Raw genomic sequence first — 17692 nt, 5'->3', positions numbered from 1 at the left:
TCATGGGTACAGATACCAGGTCTTGGAGGGCCACACCCATCCTAGAAGGAGCCCCTCCCCAATCAATCAGACTGACATTCTTTGTTTCTAGAAGTTCCCGCCCTAAATGCTCCCTTCCTGAGGTCACAGGGGTGCTGAGCTGCAGCTCTTGGCTCTTGGACCTGGGTCTCCCTCTTACATTGTTTCAAAAACCCTCACAGGCTGGGTCAGGTAACCTGGTAGTTCTGTCTGTTATGTCTTGGGAATTGTACTGTGGCCTGCACTCTGTAAGGCAGAAAGACAGAAGAACTGGCAGGGGTGGTCTGCATAGAGAAGGCAGGAAAGGTAAGCACCGAACAAAGGATGTGATTAGCATATCAGGTTAGTCTGGATTATCCGCTGCAGACCAGGAAGGAGAAAGTAAAAAAGCAGCTCTGAAAACGGCAAAGGGAAACAAGAAAACTATTTCTTCTCGATCATTGCAGCAGTTGCAGATTCAAGAATTGTGTGGATGCCTTTTAAGTTATCTACTTAACACCCAGATGTGAGTTTATGATAAAAATCCCCAGAGGAGACGCAGAGCTGGAGGAAGAAGAGGAGGAAATGGCAGCTTCTCAGGTAAATGTCCTGTCCCGGGTCTGGGGCTGTGTCTGCTTTTCCTCCTGAAATGCCTGGTCTGAACATCTGCAAACCTTCAATTCTCTGCTTCTAAGTTTTCTACCTAGGGTGTTTGTTGCCAACTGCTTACTTTTTCCAGTTTTTCTTGTATTAGAGAAGAGTGGCTCTTTAGACACTTTCTTCCTTATGTCCCAAAGCCTGTTATCCAATGTATGTATCCTGGCTTTCTATAGAGCATGACGAATTCTCAACACTGTTCTGTCAGTTTCAATGTTGAACATATTCCCTTTGTGAAAGACCAACACGGGGAGGCACTGGTATAAGGGATTCCCAGTGGAATGCTGTTCTGTGTTGGGATCCTAGGGAAGTAGGGGAAATGTCATGATGAGTTTATATCTGGATGCAACTTCAGGTCTTTAGAACAGGAGCAAAAGGCAATGCCCTTGGAAATAGAATGGACTCAGTGGTCCAGATTTTATTCAAAAATAAACAATGTAGTTGAGACTATCCTCTTCCTCTGTGTCGATAAGAAAGACTTACTAATTAAGTGTGGTATTAGGCTACATGACACAAGAGGTATATATGAAGTGAAATTTGCTTAAAACTAACATTTTTTAATGATGGATTCAGATCACGGTTTCCATAATATTGCCAAAATACCCATGCAGTGGTAATGCATTCTTCCATGTACTTGTAACCCCATGACTCTGATGGTCACTGGTTTAAGTACTTCTGTGAGATTCCCATGCGACACAGCTCATGTATTTCCCTTTTGTCTTTAACAACTATCTTGGGAAAAAAGTGAGGGATGTGCCTAAACTATCACAGTTAATGGGGGAAATCCCATGAGCTCTTAAGTTTCTCTTTTCTTTGGAAGATGACTGTTTAGTAGAGATGCTGGGTTTGGGGATTTTTCTCACTCAAGCCCAGGTTTGGTAATTTCCAGGTACACTCCACACTCACATCACAGAGTCTCATGACATTTTTTTATCTTCCAAAATGTTTATAAGAATCTTATTAGTGCTAATCTATGTTCAACTGTGTTAAAATTTGAACTATAGCTCTTTGGAAATGATATAGATTTTCAGGAAATTAAAAAATTCAGAACCAGAGCTTTACTTTATGTTACATCATTCTGTATGTCTGTATTCTAGTTTATTTAAAGAAATAAAAATAATATCATCCCATTATATTTATGTACATTTTTAATAAGTTAAAAAAAAAACTTTATTTTATTGAAATGACAACTTTTCCCTATTCACTACTAATAAGTATGTAGTCCCATTTTAGTATATGTCTGTGTCCACAAACCTGTTAACATGATTTGATCGCTGTTTTTTTTATCTGTTTTTTAAAGATTTTGAGAAGAAGGGAATAGGTACCTACTCTAGTATTCTTTCCTGGAGAATCCTATGGACAGAGGAGCTATTATTTCTGTTGCACATTCAAGATTCTGTAAAAACTGTCATAAAGATATACAGTATATACTAAATAGTTAAAATGATTCTTGCTGCAAGGTTACTATCCTATAACACCTGTAAAATTTGTAAAAGACTTAAAGTTCAGACTTAAGTGTGAATTCTTCCCTACTATTCTCCTTCATTCCTGTTCAGAATGGTCATTTGTGGAGCAGAATTTGCAACATTACTAGCTCAAATAAGCTTGGTAAAAATGTGGCACAGTTTCTCCACTCCAGAACTCTTGGATCAGAATCTGCTTTTTAAAAATGTTTCCTGGTTTTTGGTAGACAATTTATCCTGGGTCACACGAGTACAACACTCAAAAATAAATATGCCAGTGTTGATCTGATTACATTATAATTTCTCTTCCACATCAGAATAGTTTCTTGTGAATCATATCCTCTTTTCTTGGGGTTAAAAATGTGGTAGAAAATGTTACTGTGTGATTCCAGAAACTACACTAAATCAAAATCAGTTCTCTGTAATTACTGGTTTCGTTTAGGGTCAGGTTAGTAAGTCTTCTCTTGGCCATATGACAGTCAGTCAGTCAGTCAGTCAGTTCAGTTATTCAGTCATCAGTCCTGTCTGACTCTTTGCGATCTCAGTTGTGTCTGACTCTTTGTGACCCCAAAGTACATGGCATCTGTACTTTGTATTTCAGGGACGGCTGACATTCCAGGATGTGACCATAGACTTCACTCAAGAGGAGTGGGAATGCCTGGACCTCGGTCAGCGGGACTTGTACAGGGATGTGATGTTAGAGACCTACGGGAACCTGGCCTCCTTGGGTGAGGAGAACTGCCTTCCAGAATCCCTTTTCCACCACTGGGTTTGGTTCCTGCATTTCTAGAACGTCTCCTGGAATTTTCTGCTTCCACCAACACCTTCAGATCCCTGCTTTCTAGCAGGAAATGGGTATTTGTGAGTTTAGAAAGAAAGCCTTCATGGTGATTCAGTATGATTCTAACCTTTTTCTTTCATGATGTAATCTGCCTCCTTCACTCTAGCGTGGTGGTGATTGAATCAGTTCCATGGTATTAAATAGTGACACCTTCCTCTTAAAACCACATTTACACTACTTACTTTAGCCTTGTAGTACTTGACCAGAATCTCAGGATCTGATTTTTACGTATTTGTTAGTATTGTAAGGGTGCTTTCAATAAAGTATTTGGGGAATCATCCTCTAGGCTATATTAACATTCACCCGTGTGTTCTCTTCTCACCCAAATACATATTGGGTTGGAAACTTATGAATCTCTAGCAAAACAAATATTCCTTTCTCTGATGAACAGGTCTTGTGGTCTCAAAGCCGGACCTGGTGACCTTTCTGGAGCAAATGAAGACTCCCTGGGATGTAAGGAGAACGGACACAACAGCCACATACCCAGGTAGGTGTGAATGGATGGAGCTGATGACTCAAGTGAGATGTCCAAGGAGCAGTGAGGAAGTCAGCCTTTGTCCTGTGGCTTGGGAAGACGTGCTCCAGTGGAAATGATTTTGGAGAACTCTGGGTTCATTTCTGTTGCTGTCATAGACGGACATTGCCTGGCTCCTTCTGCCTCTCAATCGTTCATGAATTCAGCTCCATGATTACTTTTCTCATCCACAGTGAGAATTCAAATTCTCTTCTTGGCTTGTGACAACTTGCATGGGATGGCTGCTCTTTAATTTCTTGGGGGTCCTAGGAAAACTGCCATTGATGAATAAATATAAGATGCTCTTTTTAAAGTTTGTTTCTACCTCTAGAAAGAAATGTGTGAGTGGAATTGTAAACAAACTACCAATACTCTAGGAATATTGGAGACAGAATTTATGTTCTGATTTATATTTTCTAAAAGACTGGAAGCTACAAATATGACCTTATAAATTTTAAACTCATTTCAGTGTATAAAGCAAAACTTCCATAAAATGAGAGAATGCAAATCTCTGAGTTACACCAATGTTTCACTTTTCGTTATGTGAACTCATTTTAAATATCTGAAGTGCATTTGCCACAATTCCTCAATGGTAAAATACTTTAATGTATTCAATTAACTCAAAGATTTTTTAAATAAATTGGCAAAATAGTTTAGAACATTTTCCACCGTATTTCTAATGGTTGTTTCAAACTATTAACATTTTAGATCATATAAAGAAGTCCTTTTAAGTCCTTTAAATCCTTATTGTTTTACAGTGTTGTGCTCTTGTACAGCAAAGAGAATGAAGTACACGTATAAATAGCCACTCTTTGTTAGATTTCCTTCCATTTGGGTCTCCACAGGGAACTGAGTAGAGTTCTCTGTGATCCCAACACATTTTTTAAAATCTCACTTCTTATTTAATTGCTTAAGCCTTTATTATCTTGTTTCTTATCAGCTGCCCCAGACTTTATTAATTTATCTCATTTGTTATCAGTTTCTGATGGCCCTCAGTTTCTAATCAGTTGTATGTCAATATCATTTATGATTTTTAGATACAAACATGTAATAGAATGTGTTCCAATAAAACACAAGTGGTAAGAAGTGGATTAAAGAATTGGAAGGCACCTAGTATTGCTGAAAATGTTTGCTGTCTCCATTTAAGATGACTTAGGGCAAAAGGTAATCATTAGACTGCGTGTCTCCGCTTCATTTAGTGGTTCTTGTAGCTTATTATCTTGCCCCTTCCTCTGCTCCACACTCTTTGTCCCCTGGTTTTATTACGTTTTCTGTGTGTGTGTTCTCTGCCCTGAAGGCTGCAGGATCCTAGTTCCTCTTGTTTCCTGTGCCTGCCCTTTAGGGGCTCAGTTTGGTCCTGAGGTTTGTGCCCTGATCCCCTTGATGGGCACTTGATTGCTGTAACCGAGCCTGCCCTGGATATTGAGGGGCGCTTCCCCATTCCTCTCTGGCTGTCACCGCCCTGTCTGTGGTGGGTGTGCGCCCTGGTTGTTGGAACAGAGCCCCCAGATCTGTTTCTTCGCTGTGATCCTGATCTGTGTGGAGGCAGGTGGGATTGGAGCACACCCCCGGGAGAGAAGTCCCTGAGGATTGCTGCTCTGGGGATGTTCCCCTTGGGACGTGCTCTGTGCGTCACTTTCACCCATTGGGTGAGTCTCGTGTGACCCTAGTTGGCCCTGATCTTGGCCCCACCTCACCCATGGGTATGCCGGCACATGGCCCTGGGGTCTCTCAGATGTTGTTCTCCCCGGGTCACCAGCATAGATCCCCTGAACTCAGGGCTTAGGTCCCAGGTGCTGTGGTGCTGTGGGGGCAGCTCAGACTCCGGCCTGGCCCCGTCCCCCTCGTGTCCGAGCCCACAAAGTCTACAGTTGCTAAAGCCACACCTGCTGTGACTGGGGGCGTCCCCCTTGTCCTTCAGATGCTCTGCAGGGGCTGAGCTGACAAAGCCAGTTGCCTGTGTAAAAGCGCGGTGAGTGCAGCTGCGAGCAGAGACCTCAGCTTTGCTTCCTCAACCCTGGGGCTCAGCTGTGCTTTCAGCTCCATCTGAGCATATGGCCCACCCACAGGTGTCTGCTCCAGAGGCTGCCCCAGGGCACAGGGGTCTGCTGACGGGGGAGGAGGGGCATGGGGGAGGCCGTGGCTGGGCCTCAATAGAGCCCACCCGGGTGGTGGTCCTCCCTACTGCCAGGGATGAGGGGCCAGCACGGGAGAGAGAGGCTGCGGTGGGGTTCTTCCCTTTGGGCCTCACTCAACAATGGCGCTCTGCACTTTGGTGGCGCAGGCTTCCTCCACAAGCGTCCCATTTGCAGAGCTCCTCCCTCCCTTCCGTCCCCTCAGGATGTCTCCTCATGGCCAACCGCAGTCCTCTGCCTGGGTCTGCTCCCCAAAGCCCACGTTCCAGCACCCAGCCCTCGTCTGCAGTGGTGGACACCCTTGAGGTGGACACCCTCTCAGGCTGGGTGGGCAGGGCAGGGTCAGCACCCCATCTGCAGCTCTCACTCCCCTCTGCCACACGCGGGTTGCCATGTTCTCCTCCACAGAGAATGAGGCTCTCCTTCTGTCCAAACTGGGCTCCCCCAGTGAGGGGCTCCCCCGGATGTGGACACCTCTTCTCTCTTCAGATCCCCCCAAGCTTACAGGTCCCATCCCAGTTGCTCCCCTCTTCCTTCTCCTCCTTCTTTTTTGGTCCTACCTGGCTCAGCAGGAATCCTTCTTGTCCTTTTAGGTGGTGTAGGTTCTTTGCTAGTGTTCAGAGGGGGCTCTGTGAGAATTCTTCCAACTCTAATGTATTCTTGATGCATTTGTGGAGAGAGATGAACTCCAATCTGCCTAATCCTCTGGCATCTTGATCCTTGGGTCCCCATTTTCTCTAAATCTTCAAGGATATTCACTGAGAATAGTAGATAAGAAAGCTTTTACTTGGTATCTTTCAGCTGTGTCTTCTCACAACACCCATGGTTTGATGTCAAAGAATCCAAGGTTTGAAAATTCAATCCAAAAAGCAAACCTATATGAAAGAGCTCACCTCAGAAATGAACATTTAACCAAAGACTGGGGACATACAAGGGTATGTGAAAGACTGAGAGGATGTTTATATGGACATAAAGAAATTGAGACCGTTTCACATACTGTGGACATGACTGCCAGAAGAAATGAGCACTGGGAGTCAAATTGGGGAAAGCACCCGTTTCAGTCATCACCGTCTGCCACACAGTGTATCTTTGTAAGCAATGACTCACATCAGTTTTTGAAACACACACGTTCTCTGAGGGGAAATGTGGAAAATCTGGAAGGTCATCCAGTCTCTACTCCAAATGGTCGTTCAAACCACTCTGAACATAGACTTCGATTACACATACATTCAACCACGTCTGAAAAGGAGAAGTTTACAAATGATGGGGAAAACTCACAATATGATCAACTTGAGGGGTCTGTGAACAACGGGTCATTATTCTTCCACCAACAGACAGGTTCTCCCCAATCCAAAATTCGTAGTGTTGATAATAATGGAAGAGACTTAATTCAGCCATCACTGTTTGATACATATCGTGATAGGGTTAATATAAAACAGCTTTTCATGTGTAATAACATGAGTCAGGCCTTAAGTAGGAGCTCCAAAGCCAATAGTTCCCAGAGTATTTATGATGGAGCAAGAAACTGTTCATGCAATGACAGTGGGTATAACATTGGACAAGACTCTGATCTTAGGAAACACCAGGCACCTCAATCTTCAGATAAGGATTCTGAAAGTAATTCAGGTAGGAATATCTTTTATCGAGCATCAGGTCTTTCACTAAATAAGAGTACACATACTGGAGAGAAGACTTACAATTGTAGTGAATATGATGTTTCTAATCAGTCTTCAGAACTTATTCAACAGCAGAGTATTCAGAATCCACAGAAAAACTACAAGTGTAAGAAATGTGAGAAAGTCTTTACTAACGCACTCAACCTATGTAAACATAGGGAAATTCATACAGGATGGAATACTTTCAAAGGTACAGAATGTGACAAATCATTTAATCAGAGTTCAAAACTTAGTCAACATCAGCGAATCCATATTGGCCAGAAGCCTTATAAATGTAAGGAATGTGGTGAAGGCTTTAGCCAGCACTCAAGTCTTACTTACCATCAGAGAGTCCATACACGGGAGAAGTCTTTTAAATGTAAGGATTATGGCAAAGCCTTTAAACAGTGCTCATGTCTTCATAAACATCAGGTAATTCATGCTGGAGAGAAACCTTATAAATGTCAAGAATGTGGAAAAGCTTTCAGTCAATACGTAACTCTTATTAAACACCAGCGAATTCATACTGGAGAGAAGCCTTATAAATGTAAGGATTGTGGCAAAGGCTTTATTCAACGCAGAGGTCTTACTTGCCATCAGAGAATTCACACTGGAGAGAAACCTTATAAATGTCAAGAATGTGGAAAAGCTTTCAGTCAATACGCAACTCGTAATAAACACCAGCGAATTCATACTGGAGAGAAGCCTTATAAATGTAAGGATTGTGGCAAAGACTTTAGCCAGGGCTCAGGCCTTATGTACCATCAGAGAGTTCACACTGGAGAGAAGCCTTATAAATGTAAGGATTGTGGCAAAGCCTTTAGCCAGGGCTCAGGCCTTATGTACCATCAGAGAGTTCATACTGGAGAGAAGCCTTATAAATGTAAGGATTGTGGCAAAGCCTTTAGCCAGGGCTCAGGCCTTATGTACCATCAGAGAGCTCATACTGGAGAGAAGCCTTATAAATGTAAGGATTGTGGCAAAGGCTTTAGCTGGCACTCAGATCTTACTCGCCATCAGAGAATTCACACTGGAGAGAAACCTTATAAATGTCAAAAATGTGGAAAAGCTTTCAGTCAACGCTCTGCTCTCACTCAACACCAGCGAATTCATACTGGAGAGAAGCCTTTTAAATGTAAGGATTGTGACAAAGAGTTTAGGCGCCGCGCCGGTCTTAATCGCCATCAGAGAATTCACACTGGAGGGAAAACTTATAAATGTAAAGAAGGTGGTAAAGTTTTCAGTCACTATGCAACTCTTATTTAACATGAGCGAATTCATACTGAAGAGGAGCCTTATAAATGTAAGGATTGTGACATAGACTTTAACCCAGCACATTGGTTTTACTTACCATCAGATAATTCATACTGAAGGAAATCTCATAAATGTAAGGAAACCTGCAAAGGCTTTAATCAGAGCTCTCATCTCACTGGACATCAGAGAGCATGTCCTGGAGGGAAACCCTAGTAATGAAGTCAGACATGGAAGAGGTTTGTCCTGAACATACAGTTCAGGAAACCCAAGACTGTTTATATAAGAATGATACAGAATGACGTAAAGAAAATATAAATAAGTATTTACAAAAAATCAAATCTAAATAAATATCAGGAAATGCATACTGGAAAGTATTTCATAAATCCTGTTTTCTGACGTTCCTCTTAGGGAGAAATATTGTAGATAGTGATTCATAGTTAAAATAGATAGAAAATTGATATGTTAGTATGGATCACAAGATGAAGAGGTGATGTTTAGCCATGTACAGTCACTAGCTATGTATGTTTGTTGATATTGACATGATTTGTGATTATTTGAAAACCAAAATGAATGTAACTGAATTCTCAAATTACTCCATGCTACACTTCATTTCTAGTGTGCATGCAAAGTTATGTTTTTGATGGTTGGTACCTCAAAGATGAGAGAAGCCCTTCTTTCTAGGAAGAAAACATTTATAATTTTCTCCATTATACGATTAAGGACACAAGAATGTAACATGTGCAGTGAACATCTAAATGGTGGTGTTTGTCATTCATGTCACACATCCCTATAAGTCACCGTGATATAAGTGTTCAGGGAATAATTCCACAGATTAACGTACATTTTCAAGGTACATTTTCAATAGTTATGTCACTTGCTTTTAAAGTAAAGTACAAAGACAGTTCACTAAAATCTTGATGTATTTTATAATATCAACTGAAGTCATGAATATCAGTAGCCATGTTTCAGTTAAAGACATCTCTGCTACCCCAGAAATGTAGGGAAAACCCTTCCCAGAAAAGTCATGTAATTAGTGTACGTCTTCTTAAATGATTAGCCTCCCTTTTGTAACCTTCGAAATCACAGTTCTCAGACCATTGTATCAGAGGAAAGTATCATTCCTTATGCTTATAATCTGTTGTTTAACCAAAGTTACATAGTGGAGTGTAAAAGGTTTTATCCTGTGTGTGATAAGCATACATGTTAAGCAATAAAACTGAATGGTTTCTTGTGTAAACGTTGGTGTGTAATGAATGAAGTTTTAGCCTAGCAATTGAAGGTTGCAGGAAAGAATACCTAACGAGAAACTCTTTGGTAGCATAGAAGGGTGAAGTCTGTAACAATTAGTTTCCTTCCTGCCCTTAAGTTTCAAATCATTTGATCATGTATTTCCCATCATTTCTCCATTGTAGTTATCTCCTTCTTTGTAACTGCAGGGACATTGTGATGGTTCTAATAAGAAGGATCATACAGAGTACTGTTGAGAGCTCCCCTGAACTGCTCCATGCTGTTGCTGCCTCAGCATCTGTCTGGGGAGCAGGCAGCCTGCAGGTCCTTGAACTCACACCAGCGAGTCCTGTGAGCACTTGCACCAGAAGACCCCCTTCCTTGAGGCCAGCAGGCTTGCTGAACCCCAGGGCCTATTCACAGGCTCCCCTTCAATGCCACACTCACAGAGCCACAAAGTCCTAGTCCTTTTGGTCTGAATGGGCCCATCCACACTCAGCCTGGGGAGCCCACAGCACTTTGCCCAGGGCCTCTTATAAAAACCTGAACCCCAATTACTGCCTCTTTCTCTGCTCACTTCTATCCTTGATCTCACTCAGAGCTTGCTGTGAATTCTATGAGGACCTAGAGTCATGAACTCACCTGCTTCAGTTGTCCTTTGTTCTTCTGTTGAGCTAAGTAAGACTTTTCATGGGCTCATTTAAGCAAATGTAAATTTAACATTTGCCACAAGAATACTTAAATGTCATGATGGTAAAATTCTGAACTAAGATTTGTAAAATCTAACCCTGTTTCTTAGCATATGTTTTTGTAAGGCTTAAAGGAACTGTTTTCTAATGGCTATGACATACTCAATGCAATATATAAATATCTGAAAGTATATATGTTATATAATTTATATAGCATACATTGAACACAATAAATAAATATCTGAAGGTATAAAGACTAGCAGTGAGAAATTCAAGGAACATGTGAGTGTGTGTGTATTAGTACACATTTACTTAAAGAATTGAGGAATGCTAGACCACAACTGCTCATTTCAGAATTGAAGATGATTCACTAAAAACTGCAAATCTTATAAATTTGTCAACTAATCTATTCTGTCTACAATTCTGGGAATTCATTTCCTTAAATGTCAGGAGGTTACATTTTTTAAGGAACTTCCACACTGTCCTCCCAAGTGACTGCACCCGCTTACATTCCCTCCAGCCATTCAGGAGGTTCCCTGATCTCCAAGCCTCTTCCGCGTTTATGACATTATTAGTGGGCTTTCTGCTATTCTGACTGGCATGAGGTGATACATCACTGTAGTTTTATTCTGCATTTCTTATTATTTAGCGATGGTGAGAATCTTTCTTTTGTGTCTTGCCCATGGAAAAGAGCAAGTTGCCCCACCCAGCCTCAGCAGCTGTGGGGCACAGGCTTAGTCTCCCCACAGCACGTGGAGTATTCCTGGACCAGGGATGATGCTCGAGGGCCCTGCACTGTCAGGGGGATTCTTAAGCACAGGGTTATCAGTCTGTTTGTTTTTCTTTTGAGATGTATATATATGTAAACTGGAATGTTTTCCTTTACAATGTTGTGTTAGATTCCGCTGGACAACTTCATCAATCACCATAGGTATATGTTTACCCACTGTGTCTTGAACCTCCTTCCCACGATCTACGATCTCTGTCTCCCCCCTCTAGCCATCACAGAGCCCCGCGCTGAGCTCTCTGTGCTATGGAGCAGCTTCCCACCTGCTACCTATTTTATACATTGCGGTGAATATATGTCGAGGTGGTTGTCTCAATTGGGCCCCCTCTCATTCTCCCGTGGTGTCCACAGGTCTAACGTCTATATTTGTGAAAATATTGTATTAACATATATATATATATATGGAATCTAGAAAATGTTATTGATGATCCTATATAATGAGCAGGACTAGAGCTGGAGACATAGATATTAAGCATTTTTTTTTTTTTTTTGACACTAGAATATTCACAGATTTATTATGAGAAACAATGGAGGTTGAAAGACAAAGTAAAGACATCTTTAAAGTACTGAAAGGAAAAACAAAGACAATACAAGATTGTCAATCTAGAATTGTATCTCCACCAAAAGTATCCTTAGAAAATGGAGGTAAAAGAACACTTCAGTGAACAAGCAAAACTTGAATAAATTCCAAACTAGATCCCTTGGCAATTTTAGGCACTGCAAATATCTTTTCTAATTCCTTCATCTGTCTGTCACTGAAAGAAAAATCTTTCTTTCTTTTTTTTTTTTTTTTTTCTACGAATTTATTGTTTTTTCACCTCTGTTTAAGTCTCAGCAACTTTAAGATGCCCTTCCCTGTCCTGAGGGAAAGAGTGTCTTCAACATTGTCTTCCATTAATTTTCTAACTTTTCCATTCACACTTAAATCTCTAATTATCTATAGTTCATCCCATCTGTGGTGTTATACTGTTTTTTCCCCCATACAGTTGAATCACTCTTCTGAGCAACATGACTTTCTCTGATTATTATGACACCCTTAAGTTCCTAAACATTCATAGGTAACTTTCTGCTAATATGTCCCCCCAGTCTATTTTTATGTTCTCACATTCCTATTAGTTTTTATTACTATAGTTTTGAAACAGAATCTTAACTTCTGATAAGGCAAGCCCCCACCAAAGCAAATCTTTAAGACTGATTTAGCTATTCAGACTTTATCCCACCTGCCATATAAATTTTAGATATAGGTTATGGAGTCTGTTAGGCAAACCGACTGGAATTTTGATGGCAGTTTACTCAAACTTACAGATTAAAATGGAGAAAACTGACATTCTTACAACAATAAATAGTCCCAAGAGCATGGAAAGTTTTCTCATTTATTTATTTAGATCCTCTTCTGGCTCCTTGGGGGGGCATCCCAAGTGGCACAGTCGTAAAGAATCTGCCTGACAATGAAGGAGATGTAAGAGACGTGGATTTGATCCCTGAGTGAAATAGCAACCCACTCCACTATTCTTGCCTGGGAAATTCCATGGACAGAGAAGTCTAGCAGGCTACATGGTGTTGCAAATAATCAGACTCGACTGTGCAACTGAGAACACATTTCTGGCTCCTTAGTCAAGTTCTCTCCTTAAAGATCTTATGTGCTCTTAGGTTCATCCCTAGAGACTAGTTTGTTCCCCACTACTGTATACAATATTTATCTTTGATTATCTTACTGAATGCTTATTGCTAGTGTGCTAAATACTACTAATTTCTGTAGGTTGATTTTAAAAGCAGCAACCCTGCTAAACTCTTACTAGTTCCAACAGTTTCTCTCTTGATTCTAATGGTTATTCTAGATAAGTAATATAATCTGCAAATAATGAGTTTTCTTGCTTTCCTTCTAATCCTTATACTTTTTATTTTTCCCTCTGTAGTGTCAGTCAGGACCTCCTTATGTTAAATACCAACAGTGATACAAGGGCATCCTTATCTTGTTACTGATATTCAAGTAAGGATATCTGAAATTTCCCTATTATTATTTGCTGTAGGTTTTTGGTAACGGCCATTATCTAGTTATCTTGTGTTCAAAGTTTGTTAAGATTTTTTATCATATATCAGTGCTGGATCTTATCAAATGATTTTATGGTATACAAATAATTGATGACTTTTCTCCTTCAGCCTATTAATGAGACAAATTACATTAAGAGACAAACAGATGTTGAACCATATTTACATTCTTAAACTCTGATCAAGATTCTTTCAACACATTGTTGGATTTGATGAGCTAGTATTCTATGTAGGATTTTCTTGTTTACCCTATAGATGTATAACTTTCTCATGCTGACCTCAACTAGTTTTGAAATCAAGACTTTACTAACTTTATAAAATGAATTTGGCCTCTTTTTTTCCCCCTATTCCCAGACAAACCTTTAAAAAGAAATTTTCATTTAAAAAGTCATTGCAACTCAGTAAGATTATCTTCATACAGGATTTTTTTAAAAGGGGAGGTTTTGCCATTGTTCATTAAATATTTATTAGTCAGCTCAAGCTATCTATTTCTTCTGATACCAACCTTCATAGCTTGTAGTTTTCTAAGAATTTATACATTTCCTCCAGGCTTTCAAATTTATAAACCAAAAGCAATTCAAAAATTATTTTTTAAACATCTCACGTTTGTAGCCGTTTCCCATTTATCACTTATTTTATCTGCATCGTTTTAAAATCAGAGGTCTGTTTATCTTATTTACCTTCAAAACATCTTCTTTCAGTTTGGCCAATCTTTCTTTTTTTCCTAATTTCACTGATTCTGCTCTTAACTGTAGGCTGGTTTTTTTTTGGAACTCTTGAAATGAGTTTGGTAAAAGCACTAAAGGCAAGCTTCCTTCAACATTTAGATAAGTCACCCTGCCACTCTGTCTCAGATCTGGTTTCACTACATAGACTTCAACACAGAAACTATACAATACAAACATTATTCTCTCCTATTCACAATACAAAACAAACTAGAGAAATCTTATCAACCGTAACTACATATGAATGTGTCCATGTTGAAGGCACATAAATAATGTGCTCGTTCCCCCAAAATATGTAAGGCTACCACCATATACCTGAACCAAGGCACTTTCTCTGCCTTGGACAATTACTGGTACAGCTTGATAAAATTAGCAACTAGAAATGAAATCTCCAGTTGCTTTACCAGATGCCATTCAAAACTTGTAGTTATTAATAGGAGGGGAAAAATCTGGCTGTGGCGATCGATTTCCACCACCACCAGCCCCCCAAAAAACTCGCTTAAAGCAAAAGCACTTTTTTTTCTAGCTGTGGAAGGATACATCCCTGGTGGGGACAGTTTCAGTTACAGAAGAGATTTGGTCTGAAATCTTTCTGCCTGCAATTTAGCGTTAAGGTGGATCACTAATATAAAGTTCAACATTCAACACAACCTTGGACTTGGACACATACCGAATGGCTTATTCTTATGAGTGTAGGCTTTGAAAAATAACTTTATACAGTATTAGCTTCAAAACGGATGTCGTAGCTTCCACTGCACTGGTGTTAACTCAAGAAGCAACTCATACATTTTCCCTATGAGGATGCAGGAGGCGTGCGCTGGAGACGGGAAAGAACGAAGCGCAGATACAGGTCAGCTTTCTAACTCCTGACTTGCTTAACGCAGGCTGGCTAAAGGCACAGAAACACAGTGGCCAGATTTCTTTTTCCTCTGGCTGCAAAAAAACACAAAAATACTGAAGGCCTCTCCCTAACGAAACCCGGCAGCCTTATACTTTTCCCTTCACGTTTGCGGATGAAACTTAAGGGGGAACCGAGAAGAAAAGAGCTTCCTAACGTTGAGAGCGAGCCAGTCCTGACACGGATCGCGTCTGCAGGAGAACTCGGGGCTGCGCGCGTTTAACCCAGGCTGCTCTTTTATGGGCCAGGTAATCCGAGAAGCCAGGGCCGCTCCGGCGCCGGCCCATCGACACCAAACCCGGGAAGGGAGGGAGGGACGCGGGTGGGGGCAGGGAAGAGGAGACCCAGGCCCGAAACAAAGAAAGAAGGGCTGGCCGAGAGGGACGGATTCGGCGTCCGCGCGGCGAGGAGGAAAAGCCAAGGCTGCTGGCGAAAAGGCTGGACTCACAGAACTTGGAGGTGGAGGTGTGGATGTTGATGGTGGAGCCGGGGGTGGGGGCGGGGGCCGCCTCGGCCACGGAGGCCGCGTCGCCGCTCTTCAACATCATGATCACCCCACTGGCCTCCGGCGGCAGCGGCGGCCCCATCGGAAGCCCCGCCTTGGGGCCTTTTCTGCCCACGGAGACCGCAGGCATCGCCAGCAGCTGACCCCCGGGAGTCTCTCGGGCAGGGGCTGGGATCGAAGGCGGGGGTGGCGGAGGCGGCGGGGGCTGCCGGAAGCCGTCCACGGCGGCCTCCCAGTTGTTGAGGTTCTGGTCGTCCATCATCGCCTCGTAGCTGCCCCCCTCCTCCTCTTCCATGCTTTCCTCCATGCTGCAGGCCCCCAGCACCCGCCCGCCTTCACAGGCACCTGCTGCCCGTCTCAACCCCGGGCCGGGCCGGGCCGGGGGGCGGGCACCGCAGCCTCCTCGAACTCACACCGCCGAGGGCGGAGCGGGCGCGGCGGGGAGGGGCAGCCGCGTGCCTCTGGTCTCTCAGTCTCCGCCGGGACGCCTCTTTGCAGACAGCGATATTAAGCATTCTTATATTAAGCTTTCAAGGTATGAAATACATGGACAATCATTCCATGCGTTTTATTAAGTGAAAGAAGCCCATCTGAAAGTGCCACAAGAAGTCGGATTTTTACAACCTGGCATTGTGGTGTAGGTGAATGTTCTCATGTGCTCCATTGTGTCTGAGGCTTTGGGACCCAATGGACTGTGCCTGCCAGGTTCCTCTGTCCGTGAGATTTCCCAGGAAAGAACACTGAGTGGGTGGCCATTTCTTCTTTCAAGGGATCTTGCAGGGGATCCTTACCCAAGGATTGAACCCACATCACCCGGGTCACCTGCGTTGGCAGGTGGATTCTTTACCACGGAGCCACCTGAGAATCTAGTTGGAAATGTAGAAGAGATTAAAATGGTCAGTGGTTGCCATGGGTTGCAAAGCAGGGGCTATGAATATCGTGAGTTCAGGACCATGAAATCATTGTGTGAAACGTTTTAATGGACACAAGTTATTATACATTTGCCCAGATCCTTAGAGTGAACACCCCTAGAAGAGAAACATAAGGTGAAACTAAAAACATTATTTCATGTCTTTCTAGATTCATCTCTGGTAACAAATGTAAACACTGGTGGGGAAATAAGTAGGAAGATTGTCCACGTATGGGAAAAATATGTATATGGGAAATCTCTGTACCTTGCTCTCAATTCTGCTGTGAAACTAAATCATCTGAGATATTGGTACTGGTGCATGCACAGCGATCATTTTTAGAATATATACTATTAGAAAACAGGATATGCTCCTACCTTAGTTTTTCCATAGGCAATTATTCTTTAAAGATGTGAGAAAATAGGACTCTCCATAAAGAGCAGAGAACAAACTGTAGCAGATGATTCATAAAGCCTGGAAATACAAACATAAAGTAGAACCGCAACATTTTTCTGTGTTGAAAGTGAAGGTGAAGTCGCTCAGTCCATGTCTGATTCCTTGCAACCTCATGGACTGTAGCCCGCCAGGCTCCTCTGTCCATGGGATTTTCCAGGCAAGAATACTGGAGAGGGTTGCCATTTTCTTCGCCAGGGGATCTTTCTGACCCAGGGATCAAACTGGGGTCTCCCACATGCAGGCAGACTCTCCTGTCTGAGCCACCACAGAATCTGTTTCATGTGTTAATTTATGGGTAAGTTCACTTGTGACTTGTTTCCTTGGTTGGTCACTGGATAGATTTTAGGGCATCATTTTCAAATGCATCTGTCCCTGCACATACACACTGTTAACCCAACGTCCACTGCTGCCCCTGGTTTGTTCTCAAAGAAAGCTGTGATGGAAACATCTCCCGGCTCCTCGTCTTGAAGTAGCAGACCTGCCACCCGAAGAGAGGTGGTCACAGTGCAAATCATTTTGTGCAAACCTGTGTCCCCAGGTTACAGAGGGGAGTAAGAAGCAAACCAAAACTAAGGACTCAGGCCATCTTTCCTAGAATTATGAGCGCAAAGCCTTGCAGGAACCCAGGGCCCCCAGGTGATTCCCACCAAACACTCACCCCTCCCCTCCCCTCCCCCAAGGGCACAGGCACAGGCCTGGCAGGGCCACACCCATCCGAGAAAGAGCCCCTCCCCAGGAATCAGGCTGAGGTTCTTTGTTTCTAGAAGATGCCGCCCTCAACTCTCTCCAGAGCTCTGGAGCAGGCAGAGCTGAGGGCTCAAGCTCAGGACTCCTGGAAGCGGGTCTTCCTGCTGCATTGTTTCAAAGACCCTCAGAGGCAGAGTCAGGTAGCCCAGAAGTTGGGTTCCTTGCCTCTTGTGAATTGTTCTGGG

The 17692-nt window shown here is 42.5% G+C and overlaps 2 protein-coding genes across 2 annotated transcripts; one reads left to right on the top strand and one right to left on the bottom strand.

The window, feature by feature from the left end:
• Positions 1-822: 822 nt before the first annotated feature.
• LOC122690211 (CDK2-associated and cullin domain-containing protein 1-like) lies at positions 823-16089 on the bottom strand. The gene is made up of 2 exons (XM_043897248.1): positions 15340-16089; positions 823-956 (listed from the first exon to the last, which is right to left on the bottom strand). Coding segments are annotated over exons 1-2 (366 nt in total). The 5' UTR covers positions 15704-16089; the 3' UTR covers positions 823-954.
• Positions 7032-9222, top strand: LOC122689943 (zinc finger protein OZF-like). The gene has a single exon (XM_043896793.1). The coding sequence runs from the start codon at positions 7053-7055 to the stop codon at positions 8526-8528; it is 1476 nt and encodes a 491-aa protein (XP_043752728.1). The 5' UTR covers positions 7032-7052; the 3' UTR covers positions 8529-9222.
• Positions 16090-17692: the final 1603 nt, after the last annotated feature.

This window comes from Cervus elaphus, chromosome 4 (assembly GCF_910594005.1).
Source record: "Cervus elaphus chromosome 4, mCerEla1.1, whole genome shotgun sequence".
In the NCBI taxonomy this organism is placed as follows: Eukaryota; Metazoa; Chordata; class Mammalia; order Artiodactyla; family Cervidae; genus Cervus; species Cervus elaphus.
Note: the sequence above shows the minus strand (reverse complement) of the source record. Positions and strands in the feature narration are given on the sequence as shown.